This window comes from Gavia stellata, chromosome 3 (assembly GCF_030936135.1).
Source record: "Gavia stellata isolate bGavSte3 chromosome 3, bGavSte3.hap2, whole genome shotgun sequence".
NCBI classification, from domain to species: Eukaryota; Metazoa; Chordata; class Aves; order Gaviiformes; family Gaviidae; genus Gavia; species Gavia stellata.
In genome coordinates this window covers 78,453,388-78,480,734 of record NC_082596.1, presented here as the reverse complement: position 1 = coordinate 78,480,734, position 27,347 = coordinate 78,453,388, and the positions used below count along the sequence as shown (strand labels likewise).

Genomic DNA, 27,347 nt, shown 5'->3' with positions numbered 1-27,347 from the left:
AACCCTATGAAGGACAAGAAGGTGACTGGAATTAGCCAGCATGGAGTTATGAAGGGGAAATCATGCCTGAATAACCTGACAGCCTTATGTGATGAAATGACCGGCTTTGTGGTTGAGGAGAGGGTAGTGGATGTGCCAGGGCCTTGAGCACACTCATAAACCCTAACAGCCCTTACCAGCCTCACCTGGAGCTTCCACCTACATGCACAGGCCCAGGAGCTCTATTTAAGCATAGCCTAGGAGCTTTAGCTCCCGCCTGAGCTGTGTCAGAGGAATGCTGGTCTCCAATTAAGCTGGTCTCCAATTAAGCTGGTCTCCAATTAAGCTGGTCTGCAATTAAGCTATGCCTGACCACAGACACCCTTGCTCTGGACCTCGACCTGTGGACAGACTTGACTTCAGCCCTGCCTTGCCACTGTGGATGTGCCCAGCGATTGCTGGACATGATCCTGACCTATGGATTGACTTTCTGGTTTGACCTTGCACCTTTCTCCTCACCATGATTTTGCCTTATGACCTTGACTCTTGGTTGACCCTGGTTACTGTCTCTGGGCTTGCCTGGCTCAGGTGCTGTGAGACTGGTATCTGGGCAGTGAGGCCCCAGCCCTGCTGCTTTCTCCCTTATCTGCTCCCTTCCAAAGAGCTCAGGCCTTCCTGAGCCCTAAGCCAAGCACCATGGAGCTTCTGAAGAAAGCCATGAGTCAGCATGACAAGGGCAAATGATTCAGACTACCCATAAGAAAAAAGTTGTATGATCTTTGAATGATAATTTTCAGAGAGTTGCAGCTTCCTCTTGTACCATTTTATACTAAGACTGAGACACAGCGCTGCGCTGGCAATATCACCACTTCACATGTTACTGGGAAAAGAAATGCAATTCAATTCGCTCCATTTTCATTAAAAGAATACGATTCACCTAAGAATTTCAGTTCACTGCCTTCAAGATTTTCAAGCAGTTTCATTGGATTCAGTACTGAAAACACAATCAGTGCTTCATAAACAAACAGTGACAGGGAATTCATGAGATGATACATTTCTATTTGCTACACATTAACATAGCATACTAAGTCAGGAATAGGACATAATGTGAACAGTATCTATTCACTTTCTACAGCATAGATACATCATCAGGAACGTTCTGGCCTATTAACACATCAAGTTTCATCCGTATTCCATGCAAGTATCTTTTATTTAGTGAATAAAAGTGCATTGAACCATTAATAGTTTTTAAAACCATAATTTCCAGTTACTGTAATTATACACCAGAAGCATTTCACGTGGATTAATGCTTAAAAGTTGCCTCTATATCATCATTTCCAGAATTCACCCATGTCCCCAAACTTGGGCTTCAATCGTTGCTTTCATATCTGTTTTGATGAATAACAAGTTATACTTGTGCATCAACTTGTACAATAAATTATTCTACTGTACTAACATGTAAGCATAAATATTAGCTTCAGCACATGTAAGCGAAATATAGTTTTCATTACATACCCATATGTTGGCAAAAATCCAGAAGTTTATAAACTGTCACATGAAGTACTACTAAGTATAAGCTCATCTTCTAAACTGCACAGATGATATAAGATTGGGAACTTCAGCAAACTGGAGTTTTGACTAACACCAGTGATAACTACTAGGAAAGTTGATTTTTGTACCTTCAGACTTGTTTCCCTAAGAAGGCCAAATTACAAAATATGTTGAAACAATTTAAAAAAAAAAATAACATGAAATGACTAATACAGTCATAAAATCTTTCACTAATTTCCATGTAACTGCAGGAGTTTATACTATTTTTGCAAACAATAGAGGTAATGTTACTATCCATATAAAGACATTTAGACATTATAAATGCTACATTTCGTCTGGGAAAACAAATAACCTATTTAAAATCAGAAAGGATAACATTCTAAAACTACCAAAAATAATATACCTATCTAACCCTAAACATTTTTAAATGATCAAACAGTTAATACTGCTGTGAAGAAACCTTAAAATCCTACGAAGCAAATCACATATAAAGTACTCATTTATGAATAATGGTTGTTTCATCTTAATCAAAACACATCCTGCTTAAAAAGTATTATTTTATTAGTTTGGTAAAAGCTTAAACAACACATCATTTTAGCAAACAATGAGCTGCGCTGCCATATACTAAAAGACAGAAACTACAAATTAGTTGCACAGCCTGCAGCTAATGAGCACAACTGGTAGCTGAGAGACACTGGTGTGTTACAAATTGTACTGCATATCCTTTAAAGGCGGATCTGTATGGCAAATGGCTAACCACGAAACTGCAAGACCAAAACCCAATGTTTAAAGCCTTAGAAAATATACTTCTTCGACCAAAGACACAAAACTCAACAGTAAAGCAGTGGTCATTTATCGCTGCCAGCAAACCACAGCATTAAGTGTCCTAGCAATCCTTCCCAAATTATATCACATGCTCCAGTACAGGTAACTCCCAATCCTATTACCACTCCCCTCCCCTTAATTCTCCTCTCAGATGTCCTTTGGGATGGCACAGAGAACATGCTGGGATGCTGTTACCCTCTGTGGGACATAGCTGTAGCTGTACACCATGGTCAGCTACTTTGGTTTTGAGGTAACGTAGTTTGAGGCGTACGAAACGCTCTCTTACAGAAGAGTTACTCCAGGATCATGAGTATAGTTTAGCCTGAATCCCACTACTGCCATACTGGAAACCACCCAGGCTTGGAAGTGCTTTATGCAGTCAACCAAATATGCCACTGTGGAAAAGCATAGCATGACCATACCTCAGTATTACACACAGTAGTGGTCTACCCCTCTCAAAAGGGGTGGAACACGAAAAAAACGGTGTAGAGAGAAGAGCCATGAGAAATACCTTTCAGCTTTGGAAAAAGGACAATATTGTGGGAACATTATGAAGATCGACACACTCCTGGATGGACAGAACACAGAGTGCACAAGGATTGACCATTCACTGGTCTCACAGTAAAAGATCTAGAGGACATCAATGTAACAGGCATATAAGACAGACAAACTGTGTGCAGTTCCTTGGCATGTGATGCTGAGGAAGCTGAAGTTTATATTAACCTTAAGTCAACTGGAAAACTTATCGAAGAATAATTGACCAACTTTTATTAAATACAAAGATACTATCTCTCACCTAGGAATTGCTGGGAGCTGAGGGAGTAGGCTTGGAAACGATTATAGTATTCTTACGTTTTTATATTTATTTTTCCCTAGCCATTCCACTGCTGTGCTGGCGATACTAAGCTAGACAGAGCTTTGCTCAGGCTTAGTAAGGCTGTTTTTCCTGGTCCTTATCTTCTCCCAATCAGTGTGGTTGGTGACCAGGCTGCTTTTCAGCTGGAGCAAGCTGTTCCACAGCGGGCATGCAGGGTATCTCACCCAACTGCTTATAGGCTGATGGCACCCTGCAGCACCCTAGACCAAAGAACTACAGATATAGCCTCACTCACACATGTAAGCGCAGTAACAGTGAGGATATAATAACGCACCATGCCAGGCTAATGAAAACGTACAGATCCAATGTATCAGCCAATTTCTACAGAAAGTACAGGCGGGCAAATGGCATTCTTTCAGGCTTGCACCACACACTGCTCTCTCATAGCTGGGCAGCAAAACTGTGCTGAGCGACGAGAGAAATTCAGAACTGGCCTCTGTATTCTTACTCCTCTTACCCACCAAAAGTAGCAATCTGACACAATACGTGCAGTGGTTCTGTGCTGAGTATGTTAGGAGTGTACCAAACTCAAATGCTACAAAGTTAAATGTTTTTTCCTTGGAATTTCCTGTAGTTAATGCTCAAAATAATATTTTACAACATCAAATCTTACAAAAGATTACAAAATTACTTGTTTTCAACCACAATACCTGGAAGACCATATTCTTTAAAGTGTTTATCTCCAGAATTTTTTGGAGGTAAAAATTACTAATTGTTGTCTTCTAAATGGAGGTAGAACTGAGGTAGCAAAACTGCATTTGGAGTATATGTAGACACCATGCAGTCGCTTTTCCTGCGCAGGTAGCTTCAACTTTGTGTTCCCTTCCCACCCTGCAAAAATACCTACAAGACTCTGGAAAGTAAGCCTGGAGTAAAATTCTCTTTGTTTACAAAGAGTACCAAAGCTGTACTGCTACTAAATGAAGTACCTTTATGTTTTGCTTTCTTTACAGATAATCCAGGCATTCAATGGGTAAAAATGAGGGACATTAGGTCCATTTTAAAGGGAGCTACTATACTAGCTGGGTTCCAAGAGCAGTTTTAGCTGAAGATTATAGGCAGGGAAATGACACTATCTGGTGTTTGTGATGGGCACACACGTCTTAACAATCAGAAGAGAGGGGGCCAAATATTGATCTATTCAGATTTTAAAAATCAATAGTCAAACCTAGCTGAAAAAGACATAGTAAGTTCTTGCTAGTGAACAATTGCTATATGCGTTCAATAAATGATTGAAAGGAGCTTAAAATAAGATTTTTTTTTTAAACAAATGGCACAATAATCAAAGAAGAATCAGACAAAGAGCTTAGCAGGAATTAAACTAGAAAGAAATAAAAACAGTTAGAACAGTTCATTAATATATTTAATGACTATGCATTAAAAGCAAATTAAAATTGATTCTAAAAGCATCTCAAAAAAGATCTAGCTGGGTTTAATGAACTTTTATTCAGCAGTCTATTCTTTCATAAGTTCTTTGTATGCTTGCCTGCTATTTTATATTGTAGGCAATATTAATCTGATTTTTAAATGATCCTCTACCAGTCTTTCAACTTTAATTTAATATTCAATACAGAGCTCATCACAAGCAACATACTGCCAGTCAGTTTGAAAACGCTCAATGGATAAACCCAAACAACCACCAGCAGTCAATTCAAACAAAAATTTTTAAAAATATAGTAATAATCCACCTCACAACCCAACACATTATCTTTTCATATGATTAAAAACAGATCTCAAAAATAAACAAACTATAGCAGAGTAACTGGAAGTCCATTGAAAACTTCTATTATGGATGAAAGAAAAGATTAGTCTCCTACCACAACTAGAGACTAGTATCAGATAGATAATTAAGGGCTGAAGTACAAAGAGAATACAAAGATTAGTGCAACTAACTATACAGAACAAAGACAGTGAAAAAAATTGTTAGAATTATTGAGAAATTATCTCACAGTAGAAGAAAATGTAAGAAATTTTAAAATATGGAAATTATTTCATTCATTATATTAGCTTCTATATTACTCATACTTGGGATAAATATTGAAAGTATATCAACTGCCTTAAAGACAGTGCTCAGATTGAAACATGATGCTGACCAAGGTGGTTATAAAAAAAACACCAAGACTGTCACGGACATGTTTAAGGAAACGCCTCACAGTTATAGATATGGCTGTAAGATGAATCCTTCATTCTAAATGTCTCTCAAAAGTAATACTTTGTTTCACATAAATTATTTTTATGCTCTCCACATTTGATATTATCAGCTTGTTTTAATAGCTTGATATATCAAAAATATTATATCCCACCTCCCATCAAACAACCTCTTTTCTCCACAGGTCCTTACTTTTCGAAGAAAATTAACAACCTTACATACATGACAGCAAAAGTAGAATAAAATTAGCAAACCACAGAGCTATCAACCATCTTGCTCTGCACCATGTGACGGGGCGTAGCAGTGCCTGCTGACTTGCACGCTAAGGTAGCTGGAGAAGGTGGTGCCTAACAAGGACAGTGCCCTTTCCTCTGGTGTAACAGCAGCGTGACTTGCCTTCTCTCCTCGTGTGATCCCCAGGCAGCCTGCCCAGATCCCATGCCAGAGTGGGTCCCCAGGAAAGGAAGAAATTACAGGCTGCACAAAATAGCATGCAATATAGGAACCGCAGGGGAAAAAAACACAAAAGGGAGAGTAGGTGGCAAATGACTAAGTTACATGTGCTGCATTTTAGATGAGACGTGCCTGTTACTGTTGTTAAAAAACCAAACAAACAAATTAAATACTCCAGATTTGTCTCCCATCTAGAGTGTTTATGGTAGTTACAGGAACTTCGATCATATCATGGGAAATGTTTCCATAACTGAGGAAATTTAAATCACATTTGAATAAAGATGTTTTGGAAACAAATTGATTGCATGTCTTTTAGCTTGTCTATGCTGTGCTCAGTTGCTATTTTTTTGAGAAACTACTGCAGCAGGGGACTGTCAAAATAGTGTGTGACGTTACCTGATGCATGGTGATTTGGTCTTTAATTAAGGTCAGCATGACCTAGAACATAGCAAACATCTCCAAGCCTTAATTCTGACAGGAAAAATCCATTCACAAGGTAGAATCAAGTTCCCTCTATGTTAAGAGAAACAAATCAATCTGGATTTTAAAGCATGGGTATAGCGGTGTCAAAGTGGATACAGAAAGGCTCTTTAGAAGCTCCCTGAGAGAAGAGCAGAAACAGATTTTGCTTTTCTTCTTTTTGTGCTGCTTCAAAGGTTGTCAAAGGCAATCACCATCAACACTTACTGCATGGAGGGGGAAGCCAGAAACCTTTATGAGAATTGTCAGGTGAGGAACATATTGGTCTGAGAAACACTCGCAGGCTCCTGACTAAGATTATTTCTTTCTCTTTTTTCCCCTGGTTATCAATCATTTCGATGTAAGCCTTTATTCAGAGCCCCAATAGCCTCTTCTTGTGTCAGTCTACAGACCGAAAGGCCCACTCAGCACCACTACCTGCTGGTCGTGTGCCCCACTCTAAAAGTACTACTGCTAAAACTTCACAGTTCATGGCAAGGCAAGCGGAAATCTGTTTTAAAAAGGTCTAGGTACTCAACTCGCATGGAAATCAAAGCACTTTATAAAATATTCACAAGCGGCTTTTAGGCACACAAATATCTTTTAAAATTTGGTCACAGTTCATTTACATTGAAATAGCCTATTTGCACTGCAGTCACGTCTGGCAGTGAGCAACTCGGGAGACTGCTTTATTCCGACTCCTCTCATCCTGTTTCCTTCTGCCAATCACTTCCCCCTCCTTGAGTTTGTATGCATCTCATGAAGCAGTCTCAACCATCTGGAGCCCATGACTTGCCTTGGAGTAAGTCAGTAAAGCAACTCCTCCTCTCAAAATTAAGGCCACTGAGATGCAGCTCACATGGCAGAAAAGCCCCGGCCTCTCACAGGTTTTCTGAGACCCACCACTGTTGTTCTGCCTATCAATCCAGCCCCAGCTCAGTGACTACAGGTCAGTTTGTGTTGCTAGCAGACAGCAAGACACACTTCCTAGGGTGTTCTGTGTGGGAGCTGCTTGTCTTCACAGCTGTGGCAAGAGGGCTATTTGTTATGGCAGTCTTGCAAAGTTACCGTAAGATGGTCAGAGCGAGTCTCTGCAACCAGATTTTACAGTATTTTAAACTAGAAGTTCAATAACAAAGATGGATGGTGGTCCACAGGAACTATTGTGGGCGCACAGTAGGCCAAGATTCAGAGTCGGGGAGCCACTGCTAGAGTGCAAATGAAAACTGATTCAGTTAAGCTAAATGAGACTATAACCTACAGCACCAAATGATCCTCACAGCTCCTTCTGGTTTTGTAATCTATACATTAGCCTTTACTTCTGCTTGATCAGCACACTTAAGACCCTGAGGCACTTTCTGGCCCTGGACAAGTAAGGATTATAATAATTTCCAGGCTCAAACTGATGATACAATGCACCTCCTGTTCCAGGTGAAAAGTATTTACATTCCACACAGTGCAGAAGGAGACAACAAACAAAATCACAGTAAGGAAACCCATTAAGATATATGATTTTTAGAAAACTTTAAGAAAACAGGATCATTTTTTATGTACCGTATCAGAGATCTTAAAATAATACACAATAATGATATTCATCGAATCTGTTGAGAGTAGACAAGAATACAGCCAAATACAAGGCGTTCTTTTGCACTTCCAGATCTGAGCTTTTCCTTTGCAATAATCTTCCTCAAAATAAAATATGATAGCATGTTACAAACATCATATAGCATGTTTGAGGTCAAATTGTATGAAGGTAAATATTAAAATCAGCACTTAGACAATAAGGACATGGAAGAAACAGCTGCATAGAGCAGAAAGATGATTATTTCAAAGGACTTCAAATAAATCAACAGGACTTCAAGAGACCAAGCCAGAGATACAGGTCAGCTCTTCTGAATCCCAAAGCAATGTACCGTGGCACTTTGCACTGATGAAATGTTATCACTGCTCTATCTTTAGAGAACACAGAAGTTTAAAATAGTTATGTAACTGAATACAGCTTTGGGTTTTTTTTCCTATTCAGCTCAACAAACTTCTTAAAAAGTTGAAGAGAATTAACTTCTATTGAATGTCTTTTAATTTGATTCTCTACAACACTATAAAGAAAGGGGAAAAAAAAACTATCCAAAACAACAGAACAGGAAAAACTGGCTGCCACAATAGGGTATTTATCGTAATTGCTGTTCTCTTTCCAAAAGCTTACTTATGTAAATGTAAGAGTTCAGGAGACTTACCAAGTATTAAAAATATCTAGGGTTTTTAAAGAGAAATAATTATTTTTCCATGTATACTAGGGTTTAGTGCTGTCCCTTACCTCTGCTACCTCCCCCCCAAAATGCTGTAAATGGCGGTGAAAGAAAACTGAACATCAACACTCTCAGTCTATGTAGGAGGTATATGTGCTGCTTGCTCATCTAAGCCTATCCTGCCCCTCCAGATAGTCTGACACTCAGAAGCAACATTGCATTCATCATGAGGTCTCTGTTTTAAGCTGTAAGTAATCAAACCTGACAGTCTGTTGCTCACCTCATGGCAAAGTGCATGAGGTTGATGGACAAACAACAATGTGAGGAAAGATTTCTGGACTTGGATTCAGTCCTATGATACTCAGATGTGCTTATCCCAGCTGGACTCACCGAACTAAAATGGAAGGTACGTACACACAAACCTAACCAAAAAACCTTGCTAGCCACAGCTGAAACACAACTGTATAGTATGGAAGTATTATTCTCAAAATACAGTCCAGAGCCTTTGATTTGCTACTATAGTTACATGTGTAGGAAGAGGGAAAAAATACATATATTTATCTGTACTATATATATTTTTTAGATATAATTTTGCATATTCAATATATACACACATACATGTATTTATACTGTCAAGACCTCATATAATGGGAAACATTTCTTCATTGCTAAAATGCTGAATTTCACAGAATATATCATGAATTTTACCTGAAAATTACTACGAACTATCTGGTATCCATAATATGAACAGATCTGCAAGCCTGAGTTCAAGGAAGAATGTATGAGGTTCAAGCCATACGTGCTGTGGTTCTACTTTGATCCATGTCTTGGACACTTGTTGAGGGAAGACTCTAGTATCTGAAATGTAACACCCCTTTGAGACGCTGCTTATTGCTCAGTCTTTTGTGAACTGAATTTGTCAGGATGAGGCAGAACATCCATAATGCATTCTGAAAATTCTCTCATCAGCAGCTACCCAATTATCATTGCCTACTTTTGGCATCCAGTTAATGAGCCAGTAATTGCATTATCGTTCAGATACACTGCAATTTTTCTTTTTTTTTTTAATTCATGCCCATTTATATGTCTTTTTGGTAGATACAATTTTTTAAAAAAGGAATACAGTTTTCTTAGAAAAATCAGGAATATCAAATTATTCTTTCTAGTCCAGGAAGGATTCTTCGCCTGCTCAGAAGTATGGATTTTCATTGCTGACAAGTGATATGCGTATAGAAGCATAATTTTTTTTAAAGATTCAGCTTCCCAAATCTTAAATTGACACTGTTCAAATAACAATAATTCAATAACAATAACAACAATAATAATTAATAATAATAAACCAATAAGCAACAGTCCTGCGGGAACAATCCTAACTGCTCAGGTTTTAGCGTAATGCAGTATAATCATAGTCACTCTTCTCTCCTTTAGAATTACTTTTAATGAAAACAGACCTTAACATTTCAACTTCTGACATGAAAAGCAAATGTATTTATTTCTCCTACTTCACTCTAATAAATGCATAACAATTCTTCTGAGCCTCATTCACAAACCACAGAAGCATGTGCGTTTTGTTAAGCAAAATATTCTAAGTCTTCACCTCAAAATTGCACGGGCCAGGTCACAAATTTTTCATTTCCTTCACTCGTAACATTTCAGCTAATTTGCTCTTGCCTTGAGGATCAGGCTCATCATTTTTTTCTCTTTATTCAGGGTCATCAGAATCTGCAATGACCTACTTCCTTACTAAACAAGCACGCTATGAAGTATTAATGGACATTCTGTTTTACAGACTGCTTTCATATTGTGTAAGGGAAAACTTCCAGATCAGAGAAAGACAACAAGGAAGATCAAAGGTATAGAATGGATTCTAAATAGGGAAAGATAAATAATTTCCAATTCTTCAGCCTGGGAAAGAGATGATAGGGGAGGTGTGACAGAGGTTTATAAAACCATAAATGCCCTGGAGATGGTGAACTGAGATCAACTGTTCAGCCTTTTCCATTGTAAGAATTTGGGGGACTCAGATGAAACAAGCAGATGACAGGTTTGAAACAAGCAAAAGATGGTTCTTCTTACAATGCAGTTAAGCTGCTGAACTCCTTGTCAGAAGATGCTGTTAAGCAAGATGCAGTGTACTGAAGGATTTAAAAAAAATAAATCCCTAAATAAAATTTTTTAAAAAAGGTCCTGACAGATCAAAAAGTAGGAAACAGGTTTGTAAGGAATAGGGAATTACAAGTAATAAGCAAAAATGGATTATAAACCAGGGTGTGAGGGAAGTAGAAAGAAGAAATAAATAGTGGGAAAACTTTCAGCAATGTACAAGGAAAATACCAAATTCAGAAGGCTAAAATAAAACGGTAGACTTCTGACTTTTGCTAGTTTATACCCGATATGAACCAAAGGGTGCCACTTCCAGAGCTATCAACGAGAAGGCCAACAGTCACAGTTTTTAAGAAGGGAGGATTTATTTTTCTTTCCATACTTCAAAAGAAGCCAATTTAACTGCATGCACTTTGATTGCAAGAGAGCATCACAGATACAGAGGAGCATCACCCTCAAGCAGTTAAGTGTGAAGGCAAACAACCATGGATTTTCCAACTCTTGCTTTACTTCTTGGCTCCTCAGTTCCCTAAGATACCCCATTATGCCTCACACGAAATCATCCAAATTGTGCCTAGTGTTAATGAGAATCTGGACACCGCTATCTTCCTGGTACTGCTGTCACAGAATATCTAACAGATAATACCAATTTTTAACAAAAATAGAAGGAACCGTGTCAGCCATTTTACGGATGGAAAGAGCATTCATTACTGTAGATCCCTTTTCAGAAGCTTTATTAGTCAATTTGTTTCTCAAAAAGTTTTAACAACATTTCTGGCTTAACTCTAACAGTCTGGGCTCACCTCTGTTCTTTATCCTTACATTTCTGTCAGTGCCTGTGGAAAGAAAAAAAACCATACACCACCACCTGAATGGATGCTCAATGTCTCTCTAGGGACAGCATTTTCCACTCTGGCAGTTTGCATAAGGAATGCCTTTCCCTCAGCATACACAGTCCCTGCTCTCTGCACACCCACAAGGACTGCCTGCGGCAGTCTTTCACTGTCAGGTATCATATCAGTCCAGTAATTATGGAGCAGCATTTTCACACTTATTCTCATTAACTCTGGTACTATTATGGTTACCTGGTACTCTGACAGTGATCAGCAAATGTATAGTGAAAAATCAATTACCTCATCACGCAGTAATACATATGCCTGCAACTCCCAGAAGGAGATATGAAAGTTTAATGTTTCTCACTATGACCATGGCTTATGGATTCAGGGCTTAGCACATCCCACATATGAATATGGAGGAAAAGGATGCCCAGAGAAGGAACTGCCCCCATGTCACGTGAGCATATGTCACCTCAAATAGTGCCAAAGAACAGAATCCCTTCTCTGGAGATTTCTGCAGATGGAAAGAGACCACAACAAACTTAAAACCACAACCATGCTAATAAAAGAAACAATCGCATGCAGTTTTCAAGGAGAAATTTTTATCTACAAAGTACATGTGGTTATACTGACATATTTAGGCAGAAAATAATTCTGTGACCTAGTTTTGTTAAGATTGACCAAAAGAGAGTGCAAGCTATTTAAACCATTCATTTTTTGAAGAGAAGAAAGTTAAATCTTAATCGAGATTAGTGAGAAACTCTTCCTACACAAGAAGACGACAGAACAGACAGCATGGGTCAGGCGCAGGGCTTAGCCGGATAACTGTACTGACCAGCAGCCTGTTAACACACAATCAACCCCTTTTATCCCCTTATCCCTCTATTTTCCCACACTTGTTCCTCTCCCAAACCACTATGATCCCTTCCTTCCCTCACCTTTGGTTCCTCCCCTAAATATCCGATAGTAAGTCTTGCACAATCCAAAAATGCTCTATCCCTGCATCTCATAATGAGACCCACAGCCTGCTGGCAGTGACCCTCTCCACCTGTAAGGTGAGCTGGGGACCCGCTCTTATTGACCCACCTGGTTGACGGTTGTCACACCTAGACACTGGGGCTGATGGCTCCTCGTGACAGCCCAGTGAGGAGCTCAGCCAGGGTGCCCCAATTGCTCTGACTGGGTTATTTGGGTTCCTCTGTCATTGCTTCCCTTCTTTGTATTTTTGGAGATTAGCTTTTAATTAACATAGACTTAACAGTCTATCCAGCTGATCCAATTTGGGAAGAGTCAGTGGGGTTCAGAAAGTACAGACATGGGCATTAGCAGAGGTTGTGACAAGGACAGTCTCTAAATCCCTTGTTACAGTAGGGGCATGCTTTTTCCAGCAAGGACTGGCTGGGTGCAGCTGCCATGATTTCTCAGCCCAGTAGTAGTGTGAGGAGGGTTGGAGTCACTGTTGGGGCTGCTCCAGCAGTGCTGAACATGGCTCTCCAGCAGACCTGCTGCTGCCTAACTGTGGTCTACCCCCATCAGAGGAGTGAAAGTGGCAGAGCTTTGCCACCTGGGACCCATCAGCATCAGTCACACATCCGAGCCCTGCAACAGGCAATTCAAATGCAGAGCTGGGTTTAACACTGACTCTGCTGAGGAAAGGGGTGTTTATTTGCACTCTACTCTAGCTGAACAGGAGTTTAAAGGTGATTGACAAAGCCCAGTACTGTCAACACAGGTAGGTCCAGGGAGAATTCAGAACACGTTTACAAAAGTTGCTGCTTGCTCCACCACTGTCCTGGGCAGGCCAGCTCTGCTCGTGTGCAACCCCAGGATTTGACTCAGGAATATTTTTAGCTGATGCAGCTCAATGGAAGCTGAAATGATGTAGCAGAGAGAAAATAACTAGATAATGATTTAGGCGACTACGTGTGTAGCATGTACAAGAGACTCTGAAGTGACATGGTCAATACCAAGAACAGTAGAAAGGGAATCATCTCTGCCTTCAGAGGTCATCAGTGCAGTATCAATGAACTGAACTGAGGTGAGAAAGTTAGCCAAAAACTCAAGGAAAACATTCACTGTCTAAACTGCTAGATAGGAGAAAAAAAAGGTATCACCACCAATGACTGAACAGCAAATGAAGCAAAATCTTAGAGCAAACTATGCAGAGCATCACTTAGTACTCTGTACTTAGAGTGTTATCAAAGGTGCCTTATTATCTACCTTTTAATTTTTCAGCGTTGCACTTCTCTTACTTATTAGCATTTATGCTTTTGTCAACATTTTTGCATGGATAATTTCCATCTGTTTTTTCTTGTTCCCCTTGTCCTTTTTGCTGCATGTTCTTTTTTTACATCATGACCATTTCTGCTCTTTTAAGAATTTCAAAGTGTTATCCTATGCTTATTTTACTAAAAAGAAGGGGGTGGGGAGGGAATCAAAGACAAGCCCTAAGCGTCTTAACCAACCTGAGTGGATTTGATGTTATGAAAGTAATTAAACATGGTAAGTGAGTGGACCTAAATAGCATGTTAGCACAAAAGAACTCAGTCAAAATGCCGCCACTTCACTGCCCAGCCAGGCTCAGAGGGGTGTCATACTGGGAGCACACCACCTCCTCTCTCTGTTCCTGCCCGCTGGCCTGCACGAGCTGCCTGGAGCAGGCAGACAGCCTGGGAGCATTTATCATTGTTACTATGGGCCATTCTTTCCACAGGCCAAGCAGCGTATAAGCATCCAAAACACCTCTCTCTGAGAGAGTGCACGTGTGTGTATGCAAAGGTCAGCAACAGTCAGCATTCAGAGACCATCAGCAAAACCCAGCAGACCTCCGGCAGAAGCTGAAACTCCATCTCACCACCTACATAGCAGAGGAAACAGGATTATTGCACACCTCGTATTTTCATTCAGAGCCTGAAGCTCTCTCACACAAGCTACTGCAAACCTCCTTGAGTAATCCAAACAGGTTCACTAGAAGTAAGTATGGGAGTAAATGCTCATCAGGACACACAGTCCCTTCCTGTCTGCAAAAAATTTGGGAAAGAGCTCATCTTTACGATTCTTAGGACAAAGCGTGGCAAATAACGCTAGCAAACAGGACAGCCAAATCCTGCTGTAGTTAGACCGAACAAATGTTGCTGTGATAGAGCCATTGCTGAACTAAGACCATACAGAGTGAGACAGCATTCAAGACAAAGAAGATTATTCAAAGGTGGCCCTTAGAAATCTTTTAAACAAACAAAGCAAATCTCTTCAGAGCAAAACTCAATTTATCTCTTCAGAGCAAAACTCAATTTTGGCTTCTAAAAGACAAGAGTGCGTCTGTGTTGAGGAATTCAAAATCTTGCCCTTCAGAGTTGAGCTACTCATTTGCATGGGAACAGGCTGAAATAATTTCCCCCAGTTTAAAACTGGTCAGATGAACTTTTAAATTCTTCTTTGCATCTTCTTCTGAAGTAGCAGATACTGGCAACAACTGTAAGGAGGACAGGCACTGGGATCTTGAATAGCTAGTCTTTTGCAGGCATGGAAGTCTTCCTATTTATAGGATCAGTGGAACCAATTATCCTTGCTTAGGAATCAAGGAGAAACTTTTCTCTGAGTCAGATTGATAAGGATGTGGAGCACACCTGCTTCATTCTTCAGCACTGAGAACTGCTGGGATCATTTAGGGTAATTTTGCTCTGGTGTTTGTTTCTTGCCCTGCTGAGGTCTTAATTACTGGCCACCTATCAGTCTGTCTTAGTTCTGTGTGTCTATAAGCAGCTGAATCTTCTGGACACCTACACTGTTTGGACATTGATGATTCTAAATTATTTGTTAAAACAGTGTAGAGGGTTGTGGGTTAACTATGCTATTGTATATCCAAAGACACTGGAGCTGGCCTAAGGTTCAGGTTCAGGCACACCTCTGCAAGCACAGCTCTCTGTTTCCAGAGGAGCGTAAGTGATCTCATGCTGACTGAACTCCTTAAAGCCCATGAACCTGAGCTAGCTCAGTGCAGAGCTAGCTTGCTTACTTCAAGCCTGTGTCCTTGTGTCTTCTGAGCTGATAGACTGCTATATATCTATGAGAAAATACATCCTCAAAGGGACAAAGGAAATAAAACTGCAAATAGATTCATGAACATATCTTCATGTCTGATAAGCCACAGCCTATGTTCTTTTCAGACTGCTGCTATCAAAGTTAAAACATACATAACAAAACCAGTAACCGTGAAAGAGCCAAACATCAGCTGTAACTAACATTGTCCCACTTAGAAACTGATAGTGATAGCAGAGTCCATGCAGGTAACCTTTGCAGCAAACATGCAGGATATAGTCTTTCGTATACCCAGAACGTGTTGAAACTGACAGCAGATAAACATGATTTATTATACATAACTAATGAGAAGCATGATTCCTTCTCAGGCCCACACAGAACAAATACTGATGCCACTCACTGGGTGTGCAGTAACAGATGTACCTTGAGAAGGGAAAGAATATGCTGTATAATAAACAAAGGTGCAATCCCTGCGAAGAATTAAGAATTACTTCAGGGTTTGCAGATGTTGTCCTCCAGCTGTGTCTCTGCTGATAAACCAAACAAGACTGGAAGGCAGTTTTGAGCTCTGTGACCATCACTGCTGTACAGCAGTTATCTTGCTCTCTCTAGCATCATTTTGATCTGGGCCAACCAATATTTTCCTAGAGCCTTGACATGTCTTTGCGGACAGAACATTCCAGGTATTACCTGGAGAAAGTTGACATGTGGCCACCCTGTTTGGGGAAAGAAGGAGGGGTGGGAATTTAGGCAGATAAACATGAGCTGTGCTGTGCCACCCAGCTCCAGGTCCAGAAGAACGGCTCCCCTTCTATGAGCAGTGTAGCTGATAGAAGTGAAGAAGAAATATATGTGGCAGAAGTTTGTGTTACCTTGTTTGCTTCTGACCTCCACTTGTTTTTTTGGGAGCATTAACAGATTCCATCACATGCTTCCACAGTGCCTATAACATCGGCGCTTAAAGGCTGTAGTTAATAATTAAAAGCCAGGCAGCTCCGAAATGCACAGGAGTGCAAATTTTGGAAGGTGACTGGAAAAGGCATGACTTCTGCCTGAGCAGCAGCTTAGCATCGGGGGGCGGCAGGGGCTCAGAGGACAAATAAAAAGATCACATCCTATTGCAGGTGTCTCTGAACAGATGGGGGCTTGAACCACTGAGACTTCGGGAAGTCAGTAATTTGGGGAGGGTGGCATCTCAGCTGGACTCTGACTCGCCAAAGGCTTCTCTATGCAACAAAAGGTGTTTGTGCTCCTGATCCCTCTTCTTTTATACTGCACCAAAAGTGGCTGACAGGATGGGGAAATGTATCCACATCTTGATAGTGAAAGGCATTTTTCTTCTACTGAATTCTTGAAAATAATGTATAGGGATAGATGATAACTCTACGAGTACATAAAATGACAAAGCATCATGTCTAGAATATCTCGCCCAGAATTTTATGCTTCAGCTGCAATAAATTCAACAAATAATACAAAGCTGTAAAAGTACTATGTAACTGAAAAGGCTAGGCAATGTCTATGAAAATGGAAACAGCAAAACTAACTCAACTGAAGGAATTAAAGATTCTTTACTCTAGAAAAATTACCTGGAAGGATAGTATCACAAAATTCTGAATGCATAGATTTGGCCTTTCACTGGTAAGTTGCTTACGTTAATGTTATCCTTAAAAGGATATGGAATACAACTCCATTACAAAAGGTATTCTGTATGGTGATAACTTAGTTGCTGCTCCAGCAATGTTATGCGAGAAAGGAAGGTACAGCTGTTACAGCACACTGCTTTCTGTTCCAGTTTAGAAGTACTGGAATTTCCAATCACCTGTTTAACCATTTTACATTTTTGGAGGTATAGCAGCCTTAGGATTGAGCATTCTAACATAGACATTTTATAATTTAATTAATATACTAAAGGACTGTGGACTTGGTTCATCACATAAATTTATATTTCGGAAAATTAAGACTGCTAAAATAAAATCATAATTCTTAGGACGAGAAATGTAAGCTAAGGTAGTATAAGAGTGATAAATAAATATACAGGTGAAATTAGTTGCTGATAATAATATTAACTTAAATGAAGTGGACACAAAAGGCAATCTGACCCTTTCAGTAAAGCTTATGAATCAATGCTAACTGGAGATATTTCCATTATTTTAAAAACAGGAGGCATTATTTATCTTCTGTGCTTTGATGATTTCCTACACATCTCACCAGAACTATTTTCTATGCATTTCTTAGATGCTGCTTTTGGGCCGCAGGTAAATGCTGCTTTTGAAAAACCACATGGCCACCTGCACATGTGATTTCATTTCTCAATGGCATTGCAATTCTCAGCCTTTGCTGAATTTTCCATTGTATTAAGTATTGCAGGTCTTCTCTTTCCAGCCTTAGGGACTTCCTGGAAGATGTTTACATTCTCCAGGTTAATGCTTGAATACTATGAAATGCAATTACGCATTCTCCTACATATCTATACTCCTGTAGGCAAGCGGGCTCTTCATAAGCACGTCCAAACTGTGGAGATTGATTTGAAGAATGAGTGAAACCCAAGGTATACCTGCAGATTGTAAAAATTAGTTAAAAAAACCACAGCAGCGGGCATTTCAATAGCTGCCTGGATTTAAGCATAAAATCAAGAGTAAAGAAACATGTGCAATAATAAAAAAATATGCTTACTATATTGTGCTATGCAGGACATTGCATTCCTCTCTCAAACTGGTTTGCAGCTGCTGCACAATGTGGTGAGCCAGACTGCTGCTGGGGTGTGGAGAGCGAAGGGAAAAAGGGGTGAGGGATGGGACACCTATAGGTGCTGCTACAAGAAATACGGTCTCCCTCCTTCAGCAGCAGTTGCTGCCCTCCACCCTTTCAGCAGGGGTAACAGCAACTTATTTCATGTAACTGTTCAGGAGAAAGGATGAGCTGTTTAAGCTGCATTACCCTCATGAATAACGGCTCCGCATCTCCTTTAAAAAAAGGTATTGAAGGAAGAAGGATAAACTCAATGCACAGCAACAGCTTTTAGCCATTCAGCCTACTGAAATTCCTATGTGCCTTAAGCTATCGCTCTGTAGTTATACAGCCTCAGGGGTTATACAATAATGAACGTACTTAAAGACATGGTCTTTCTTTCCAGCCTTTTTTTTAATAAACATGATTTTTTCTTGTACTGCATGATAATGGCATAAAGCAACTTCTATTCCGTTTCTCGAGCCCTAGAGCTGTACCTTTTCTTCTTTTCTTAGCCAGTGAACTTACGCTTTTTATTTGTATTTTGCTGTTAGGCCACTCTATTACATAAAACATTTTTTTGTGAATATCATCCCCTGTTAAAGATGTTCAGTTAACAGATAAGTTTAAATCAGTGGTGTAAACAAAAGGCATATGCGTATATGCTGCATGTCAATTATATCTTTTTCTAGGAGCTAATGAGATATGGAAGCATAAGAAACTCTTATTTATGCTTCTAAAAGGGAGCACTTTTACAGTGTTGCAAGAAGCTGCTGAAAAATCTAAAAGGGTAAGAAAGACTAGTTTAAAGAAAAAAAACCACGAATGACAGTTTGTAGTGATCCAGCCAAGGTTTGGAAAACATTTAGCCACAGCTAATGAAAAAAGATTACAAGAGCATCAAATTTCCTTGTTGAGAGAGTAAAACAACAATACTTTTTTAAAAGACTAAAATAAAAATCACACCCCTTATATATAACATAAGGAAAAAGAAAAACAGAAGCTTATAGGATGTTTAATGATTTCAGTTAGCTCTTTTTTAACAAATTAAGAACAAAATGACCTCTAACAACAGTATCAACCCATTATGAGATCAGAGCAGTTGAGCAGTTGATAACAAAGGAGGAAAACCACAAGTATTTAATTGGAATCAGTTCTGGGTTGGGGAGAAACAGGTTATGTGTTTATAGCAAAGGATGGCAGTGAAACACTTTCCATTCAAGCAATAACCGAAAGGGATGTTAAGTCGCTGAAGTCTTCTGAGCCAAATGCCTTAACGCCATAATTAGAACGCCACGTTCTCTTGCAGCAGTCCTAACCACCAGGCTCCCAGGAGCAGACAGAACAACATCCTCTGCTTGGCAGTAGGATGCTCACCTGGAAAGAGGGGGCAGAGTCCTGGATTCCAGACTGTGTGCCTTGTAAGGGTTAGGATTAAAGTTTTCAACAGAAAAAACCCCCATATGTACACAGTTACTTTTTCATAAACTGAGGCTGGAACACAGGACTCTTTTTCCTCCTCCCTGTCACAGAGCCCATAGCTGTGCATTAAACTCCCCACAGAACTGCAAGGGGAGACTAACTGGGTATTTTACTGTAGAGTCTGTGTCTCCATGCTGAGCCCTGCAGCACACTAACCCATTTGTAGACCTAGCCCCCTGTTAGCATTTAGCACTGCTGCAGCTGCTCCTGGCATGTTCCTCTAAGGCTAATGTCCACGTTGCAAGAAAGATGTTGATGAAGCACAAGTAAGGACACAAAGAAGAACTGTGAAAGTGATGAAAGGCTTAGCTAGTGCAAAAGCAGAAAACTCATTTATTTTACTGACAAAAAGGTTATGAGGCAAATTCATGATAGTCTAGAAATGCTCCCATGGGAGAAACAGAAATTGGATACTATTGGGTCTGCTAGTCTACCAGACAAGAAACAAGATCCAAAAGCTAGATGACAAGGCTAGACAAATTCCTACTAGGAAAGAGGAACAAAATTTTAACACTAACGGTCAACAGTCATGGAAAAAATATGAAGGCTTGTGGAAGATGATCTCCATCATTGCCAATTTTTAAACCAAGGTGGATGCCATCTCCCCGAAAGACATGCATCGGTCAAACAGAAGCTAGTTCATGTAACCAGCAGAGAGAGTGTTGAAGGATTCTTTATCCCAGCAGGAGGCTTTTATCTCATTATCTCCGACTGCAACCAACACTGGATAATCAAGAGCATGTTAAGCCTTTCAGCTTTACTGAAGCCAGTTTTGGGTGTAAAACTGTACAGAGGAAAGCTCCACCACCTGCCCAGGGAGGTGGTGGAGTCACCATCACTGGAGGTGTTCAAGGAACATGTGGATGTGGCATTGTGGGAAATGGTTTAATGGGCATGGTGGTGTTAGTTGATGGCTGGACTTGATGATCATACAGGTCTTTTCCAACCTTAATGACTCTGTGATTCTGTGAAGGAATGATAAAAACAGTAAGATAGGCTCTGCCAAATCTCAAAATAAGCACATACTTCTGAACATCAATTTTTCTCTAGTGATAGGCTGAAGGTATGATTAACTTCCAAAATGCTATGGGATACCAACCAGAGTCACTGGAAGATGCTGAAATATTGGAGAGGGACCAGCAGAGGGCTACCAAAAGCATTATAAGGCAGGGGAACTTGACATTAAGAAGAAAGACTGAAAGAATGGGGTTTGTTCAGCCAAGAGAACAGAAAGCTCAGAGAAGATTTAATCAGAGTCTTCCAGTATGTAGGAAGTAGTTATAAAGGAGATGCAGGTACTTTCTACAGAAGAATACTTGCTACATATACATGATATATATGCTATAATATCTGATGCTTACCTTTAGGTAGATTTGTTATACCACTGTCTGTCTGCTTCTTAAGCGCATACTACTGGTTCCCTATCTGTCTTCTAGAAAAAAATTCCATGCCAGAAGAAAGATACACCATTCATTGCTAACAGTGTCATGTATTTTTCTCCTGTTCTGTTGAGATAAATCAAAATAATATATTTTTGTCAAAGCTAAGTGTAGCTCCACAAGCCAGATTTACCCTACTTAGCCCTGAATGTGTTTCTCTAAGCTTTTGAATTTCAGTCTACTGGTAGTTCCTCATCTCTGTGCTTTAGTGATTGAACTGTGCAAAGCAGCTTCAGTTCAGGCCACACCAATATATATGTATTTCCACCCCCCACCCCCCACCCCCAAAAAAAAAAAAAAAAAAGAAAAGATTCAACAGCATGGCCCTTTTAAATAACTATACCCCAGCTCTTTCTTTTTTTGCTAATGACACAACACTTATCCTACACCAACTTGAGGTATATCACTGACAAATGTTATTTCTCTTTTTAGTGTAATCGGTATCTCCAATCTAATCCTTTATTTGCGGTCTCAATTTTCAAAAGCAAAGAACACAAAACAAACTTTTTTTTGCTTACACTCCAAAGTATAAACAATAGTAATCTAAAAGTGTACAGAGGGCAAATGAACTGCGATAGTGGCATTTAGTCCCTTCCACACATTCGTAAGAACACAGTGCACTCAGTATTTTCAGTAACTGCCAGACTATTCGGAGCATTTAATACATTTTACTAAGAGAGAATATAAAATTACTAACATCCTGGAAATTAAATAGTCTTAACAAATTTACAGATTGCTTGAAGACTTCCACTCTTTCTGAATGAAACAGGAAGTTACAGAACAGATGAAAGACACTAATTGTACATCACAGCCCATGATTTATTTCTTTTGATTCTGGAGACATGATGTGTCTAAAAATATAGCATCTTCTGAAAGTACTGTTTTAGATATACCAAATTTTAATGCTCTAGAAAGATAGGCAGGAAAAATAAATAAATTCTGCAAACAGCAACTTTAACCCAAAACGCTTTTAGGGAAGGAGTGGCAAACATTAATACTGTTTCAGCAGCATATCTGTGCCCAGAATAAAAGCCATATATAAACCAAGAATAACATTCTCCCTTATTTATTCCACTACAATTATCAATAACTGTATTACTGAATTATTAAAATACTATATTGACTGCAGATGACCACAGTCTTTGCTTAACATACAGCACAACTTGGCAACATCCACAAAAAATGGGCAACTAACCCAAATCAGCAAGAGAAAAGCAAACCCATTTATCTCACCATTTAAAATTTCTACAGAGAACTACATTTTAGAACATATTTTGTTTATAGGACTTCAATTTCAATATTCCATATAACACAGATCTGCAGCCATATCTCAAAATAAAATTTATTTTTCTGAACAACAACTTACAAGGCAAGACTTTTGTAAAATCACTGCAATTTTGAAGTTATACTTTGAGGCACAATGTTTTTCAAAATAAGGCTGAAGTAACTTAAAAGGGAAGTAGAAACTATATTTGCATCATTCTTCATGCTGTTCACAATAAATTGCATGATGTCTACCTTTCTTGTTCTACTGGTATGTATATAAAAATGTAGTTACTTTTAAGCTTCAGTGTCATTTTGATGGAAAAGGTAAAATAATTCTGTTTCCCTAAAATGACATAATTATATTAAAAACCCCATGTGTTTCTTTTTCAAAATGAAATTAAATTTTTCCTTAAAAATACAGATTTCTATCAACGATAGCTGGGATCATCACAGTACTACAACAAAAACTGTAGTATTTCACCATTTAAAAGATCTTCTGCAAAACAGTACAGAAAAACAACTCCTAATATTTGGATTTGTAAAAATTATTAATCTGCAGCATATCATGTAGCAAAGTATCAGAGTTGAGCTACAAGCCAAGACCCAACTGCAAACACAGATGGGTTCCCTAAATGTCATAGAGTCTGGAGCCAGCCAGTCCCCTTCAATCAGGGGGCCCAACCATTCCTGTAAATGGCTGAGAATTACAGACGGAGGACAAGCCCTACAGCAGGCTTGGAGAGGGCAATGTCTTCACAGATTTTTAACCCAGCAGACCTCAGGGTATTTAAAGGAACAATGCCTTTTTGACTCAAAGATAACACTGATACCTGGAAAAAATCCTTGGTCTTGGAAGTTAGGCTTTAATGAGGTGAGGAGAGGAGCAATGTGTTTTAAATACCAGAGTGGTAATGCATCTACCAGAATATAGCTGTATCACATAATTTTTCGAGCAATGTTAGTTTTTATATTGGTAAGCACTACATGGCTGTAGATTCTACCACTTAAGTGTGTGATTCAGCAAGACGTAACATTGCTGACACCCTCATCATTAGAAAGTGACTACCTGTGAATTAAGTCTGCAGCAATACAGAAATGAAGAGAGAAATAAGTTTATACTCCCAAGCACCAACTGGGGCACTCCTGGCTCATTTACCAGGCTATTCAGTGTGCAATTAATTATTAATTCCACAAAGCACCTACCTGCCAAACCAAGTGTTCCTTTACAACAGCTGTACCTGATAGACAGACGCTCAGCACAATCGTATGAGATGCAGAGGTCAAGACGCTGGCAACTATAGCGTCCCTCATGTTGAAGGGCAGCATGGTATACACCACAAAAATAATGAACAAGAAAAATGATACCTGTGCAAGACAGCAAGACAAAAAAGAAGCATGTCAAATTCACTTTGGAATAACATTAAAAAAGTAGCATTTAATTTTGAACTGTCTTCAGCATAAAGTTACACATCATTTTTTTACAGAAAAGTTACTGCTAACCACTGCAGAAAATTGATTTAGGAAAAATTAATTTAAGAATTGTTGGAAAAATTACATTATATTTGATTTAAGAAGTGCATTTTCTAGGTACTACTTCCTGGTTCAAGGACTACACAGTACTCCAATTTATTTAACTTTTCAAATTTCAGTTCAAATTTATCTTTTCAAATTTTAATTTTATTAACACTCTGTTTACAGTTAGAGCATAATTCTCCTGGGACTGGTGGTTTCTGATTGTGAACTGCATTACAAAACAATTTGCCAAACCCCTTCACAAAGCCTAAAGAATTTCAGTTCAGAGATATTTTGTTCACCTTGATGCACTAAAAATCCATGATTTAATATAACATGACATTATGCAAAAAAGCCAAAGTTGAGCCAAGCATTTTGGTTTCGTAAGTTCATACTTCATGTGTATCTACACAACATATGTCAAATTCCATTAAAACACTACATTTTAAGCTAATACGTTTATGTGGACATGAAAACTAACCAGACAATCACAACCCATAAGCAGAATTTACTGTTAGCTTCTTACTAGCATCCACGCTAACTTTATGGAGCAGACTCTCCAAATGCACAACCCAACCTGCAACAGCAAAAGGGACTCCTTCGTTATACATACAAAAGATTATGTATTTGATGGTATGCATATGTTCCAAACTCCACCACATATTTCAGAAAGTGTAACTAGCATAACTAGGACACAGATTTTGCACGCTTACGTAGGCAAATCTGAAAATGTGCCAGCCTGAATATAATTATATCCCTACACAAGACTTTCCACCAGTTTTAGTTAACTTACAAGGCTATTCACCATCTAACAGTCATATACACACAGTATTTAACTCAGAAAGCTCCCAAGCAGGTATCAGCAATAATGATTTGCTGTTCACTTCTCTTATTGACAGTGTGTTTTCCTCACATCTGCATGCGATGATTCCACAGTCAAAACTGAACCCAAAATTGAACCTGCAAGTCAGTGGAGGCCTTCTTCTCCATCCTGGAGAAAGACTTGGATGGAGAAGGAAGTCCACTTCTGTTCTCCGCTCATCTTTCTCTGATTCCTCCATTAAGATTAATCCAACTCCTTCCTGATCACCCATACTCTTTTTGGTGCTGCCCAACCACCCCTTATGCTCACAGAGTCAAAAAGTTCAATCGCATGAAAAGAAATGGAACTGCAAAGGACGTGAAAGATAATAAGAAAATAAAGTAACAAAAAGACAAAGGAAAAACTTTGCTTCTCTACTCTTCCAATCTACCCGCTGATAGCACAAGGAAACAGAAATGCTTGACATCTGTTTAGTTTCAGTCCTCCCTAAAAGTTTTAACTGTGATCAGATGTTAGTAAAACCAGCAGCAAAGAAAAGGGTGTACAATTTGGTCTGGATAAGAAAAGGGTTATGCAAGTATGATGTTTTCAAATTGTCCTGGCTGGGTAAAAATCAGCTGTGATACTGAGTGTACTCATAGTCTCAAAACTTGGGAAAGACGTAGAAAGTTCTGGCAGGCTAGAAAAGGGAAACACAGGATGTATCTTTGAAAGGCTGGGAAAAAGGCTAATGAATTAAGAACTGGTCAATTCCTGGAGCAGTAACAGGCCAAATAATGAAACAATTCATAATCAAGAGTTCTGAAAGTTAAGAAAAATGTAAGTAACAGCCAATGTGATTTTGTTGAGAACAAATCACGTTAAAGCAATCCCATCTTCTTCTGTCACAGTAACAGGCATCAGGGTAGGGGGAAAACCTGAATAATGAGTTAGGCAGCAACAAGGGATGTGAAAGGTCCTCTAATATAGGCATAAGATGAATGGATGCCAGAGGCAAAATACCTTACCAGCATGTAAGACCAGCTGCCTAGGACATGTTTCCAGTTACAAAATGGTTTGAAGAAGAATCCTGGACCCTAGTCCTGGAAGAAGGATTTCAAATGCCTTCAATCCCAGTGACTTTTCATGAAAACAAGGTTTTGTTGTTTCTAAGTTGAGCTTTCTAATTGACTAGGGGGAAGATGGCATTTACATATTTGTGAGAATTTTATCATTAGAAAATAAAAAATTATCCTTCTCTAACTGTCTTGTCTCCAAAAAATAGAACTTGCATATTTTCTGTGCTTGAATAGGGTTTGACTTTATAGCCAGATTAAATGATCCATCCCACTTGTGAGGTACATGCTAGGTACTTACTAAAACTCATTAGTGGATATAAGATATAATATGATGGTCTTGCATTTCAACTTTGAGATAAAACAGACTACTAAGCACGTAAAAAAGATTTTGGTATATTGCAGTGCTTTTAGTGGTATGCAGCTGGATCAGCTTCAAATTTGTTATACTGCTGTAAACAAGTACTCTTTCTTTAAGTTACCCCACTACTTTCCTTGGTCAAAATAAACGAAGAATTTCAACCTTCCACAACTACAAACAGAGAGTTTTTAGAAGTTTCAAGCCCTCTTAACACTACATATTCAGACCTCAAATTCTCCATTACTCAGCATCAAATGGGCTGAGTTGGACTGGAACTGTATTAAAGAACACTTGATAACAAATTGACCTGTTAATTCTTATATTTGCATCTTGAAATTTGGGTCTGAGAATGCTGTTGCAAAGCAGGAGAGGTATCAGCCATGCTAAGACAGAAATTCTCATCCAAAACGGATGTAGGAATGGCTCCTGGCAATGGTTCTTGATCTTGGCCACACACCTTTTCTCTTATTTCCAGTAATGGTCTAATGACCCAAGGAGTTGAGAGCTCCGTCTATCATAGAGGTATCTTTTTGGTTTCACCATGGCTGAAGAATATTCTTGCCTGAAATAAGATGCTTCTACCCTTCATCCTGATAGCAGACATACATAGTATGTAAAGCTTGGGACCTTTCAACATATTTAAAAATGTTGCTGTATTTAAGTCTGATACTGCAGAAGATGATACTCAAAGGCTTCTAGGTAGGGTGGTTCTTCAGGTAGAAAGAGGAGACAGGCTTTCTGGACTGAGTCAGTCTGCAGAATGGACAGTGGCCCTTGACCCTTTTCATGATCTTTTTGTAAGAATTAGCAGAATATTGCCGATACAAATATTAAAAAGCAGTGATGCCAGACTCTGAAGGACCCCACTATCCCATTGCAAGAGTTGCTAATGTGCATCACTGCATGTCTGCGCTTGGTGTGTGAACCCATCAGTCAACACAGTATTATTTGCAGTGCACTATTTTTGACACTATTAAAAGCAGCCTGTTCCACCAAAGCGTGTCATAACCACAAAGCCTATCGCTGTTTAGAAACTGGTTTGGAAGCAATCTTTGATGTGAATCATCACTACAACTGCCTAGGCAAAACACACTTTCTGTCCTGATCTGAACTTAGATTGCTTTAGGAATTTGATTCTCAGAGACTTTTCTGATGACCTTATGTTA

General features: G+C 39.2%; 1 protein-coding gene across 1 annotated transcript in view; it reads right to left on the bottom strand.

Annotated features, from left to right (window-relative positions):
- ADCY2 (adenylate cyclase 2) overlaps positions 1-27,347 on the bottom strand; it is a 227,558-nt gene that overhangs the window by 139,206 nt on the left and 61,005 nt on the right. The window contains exon 3 of the mRNA XM_059836040.1: positions 23,634-23,795. Within this exon, the coding sequence (XP_059692023.1) occupies positions 23,634-23,795 (162 nt within the window). The remainder of the gene's footprint in view (positions 1-23,633; positions 23,796-27,347) is intronic.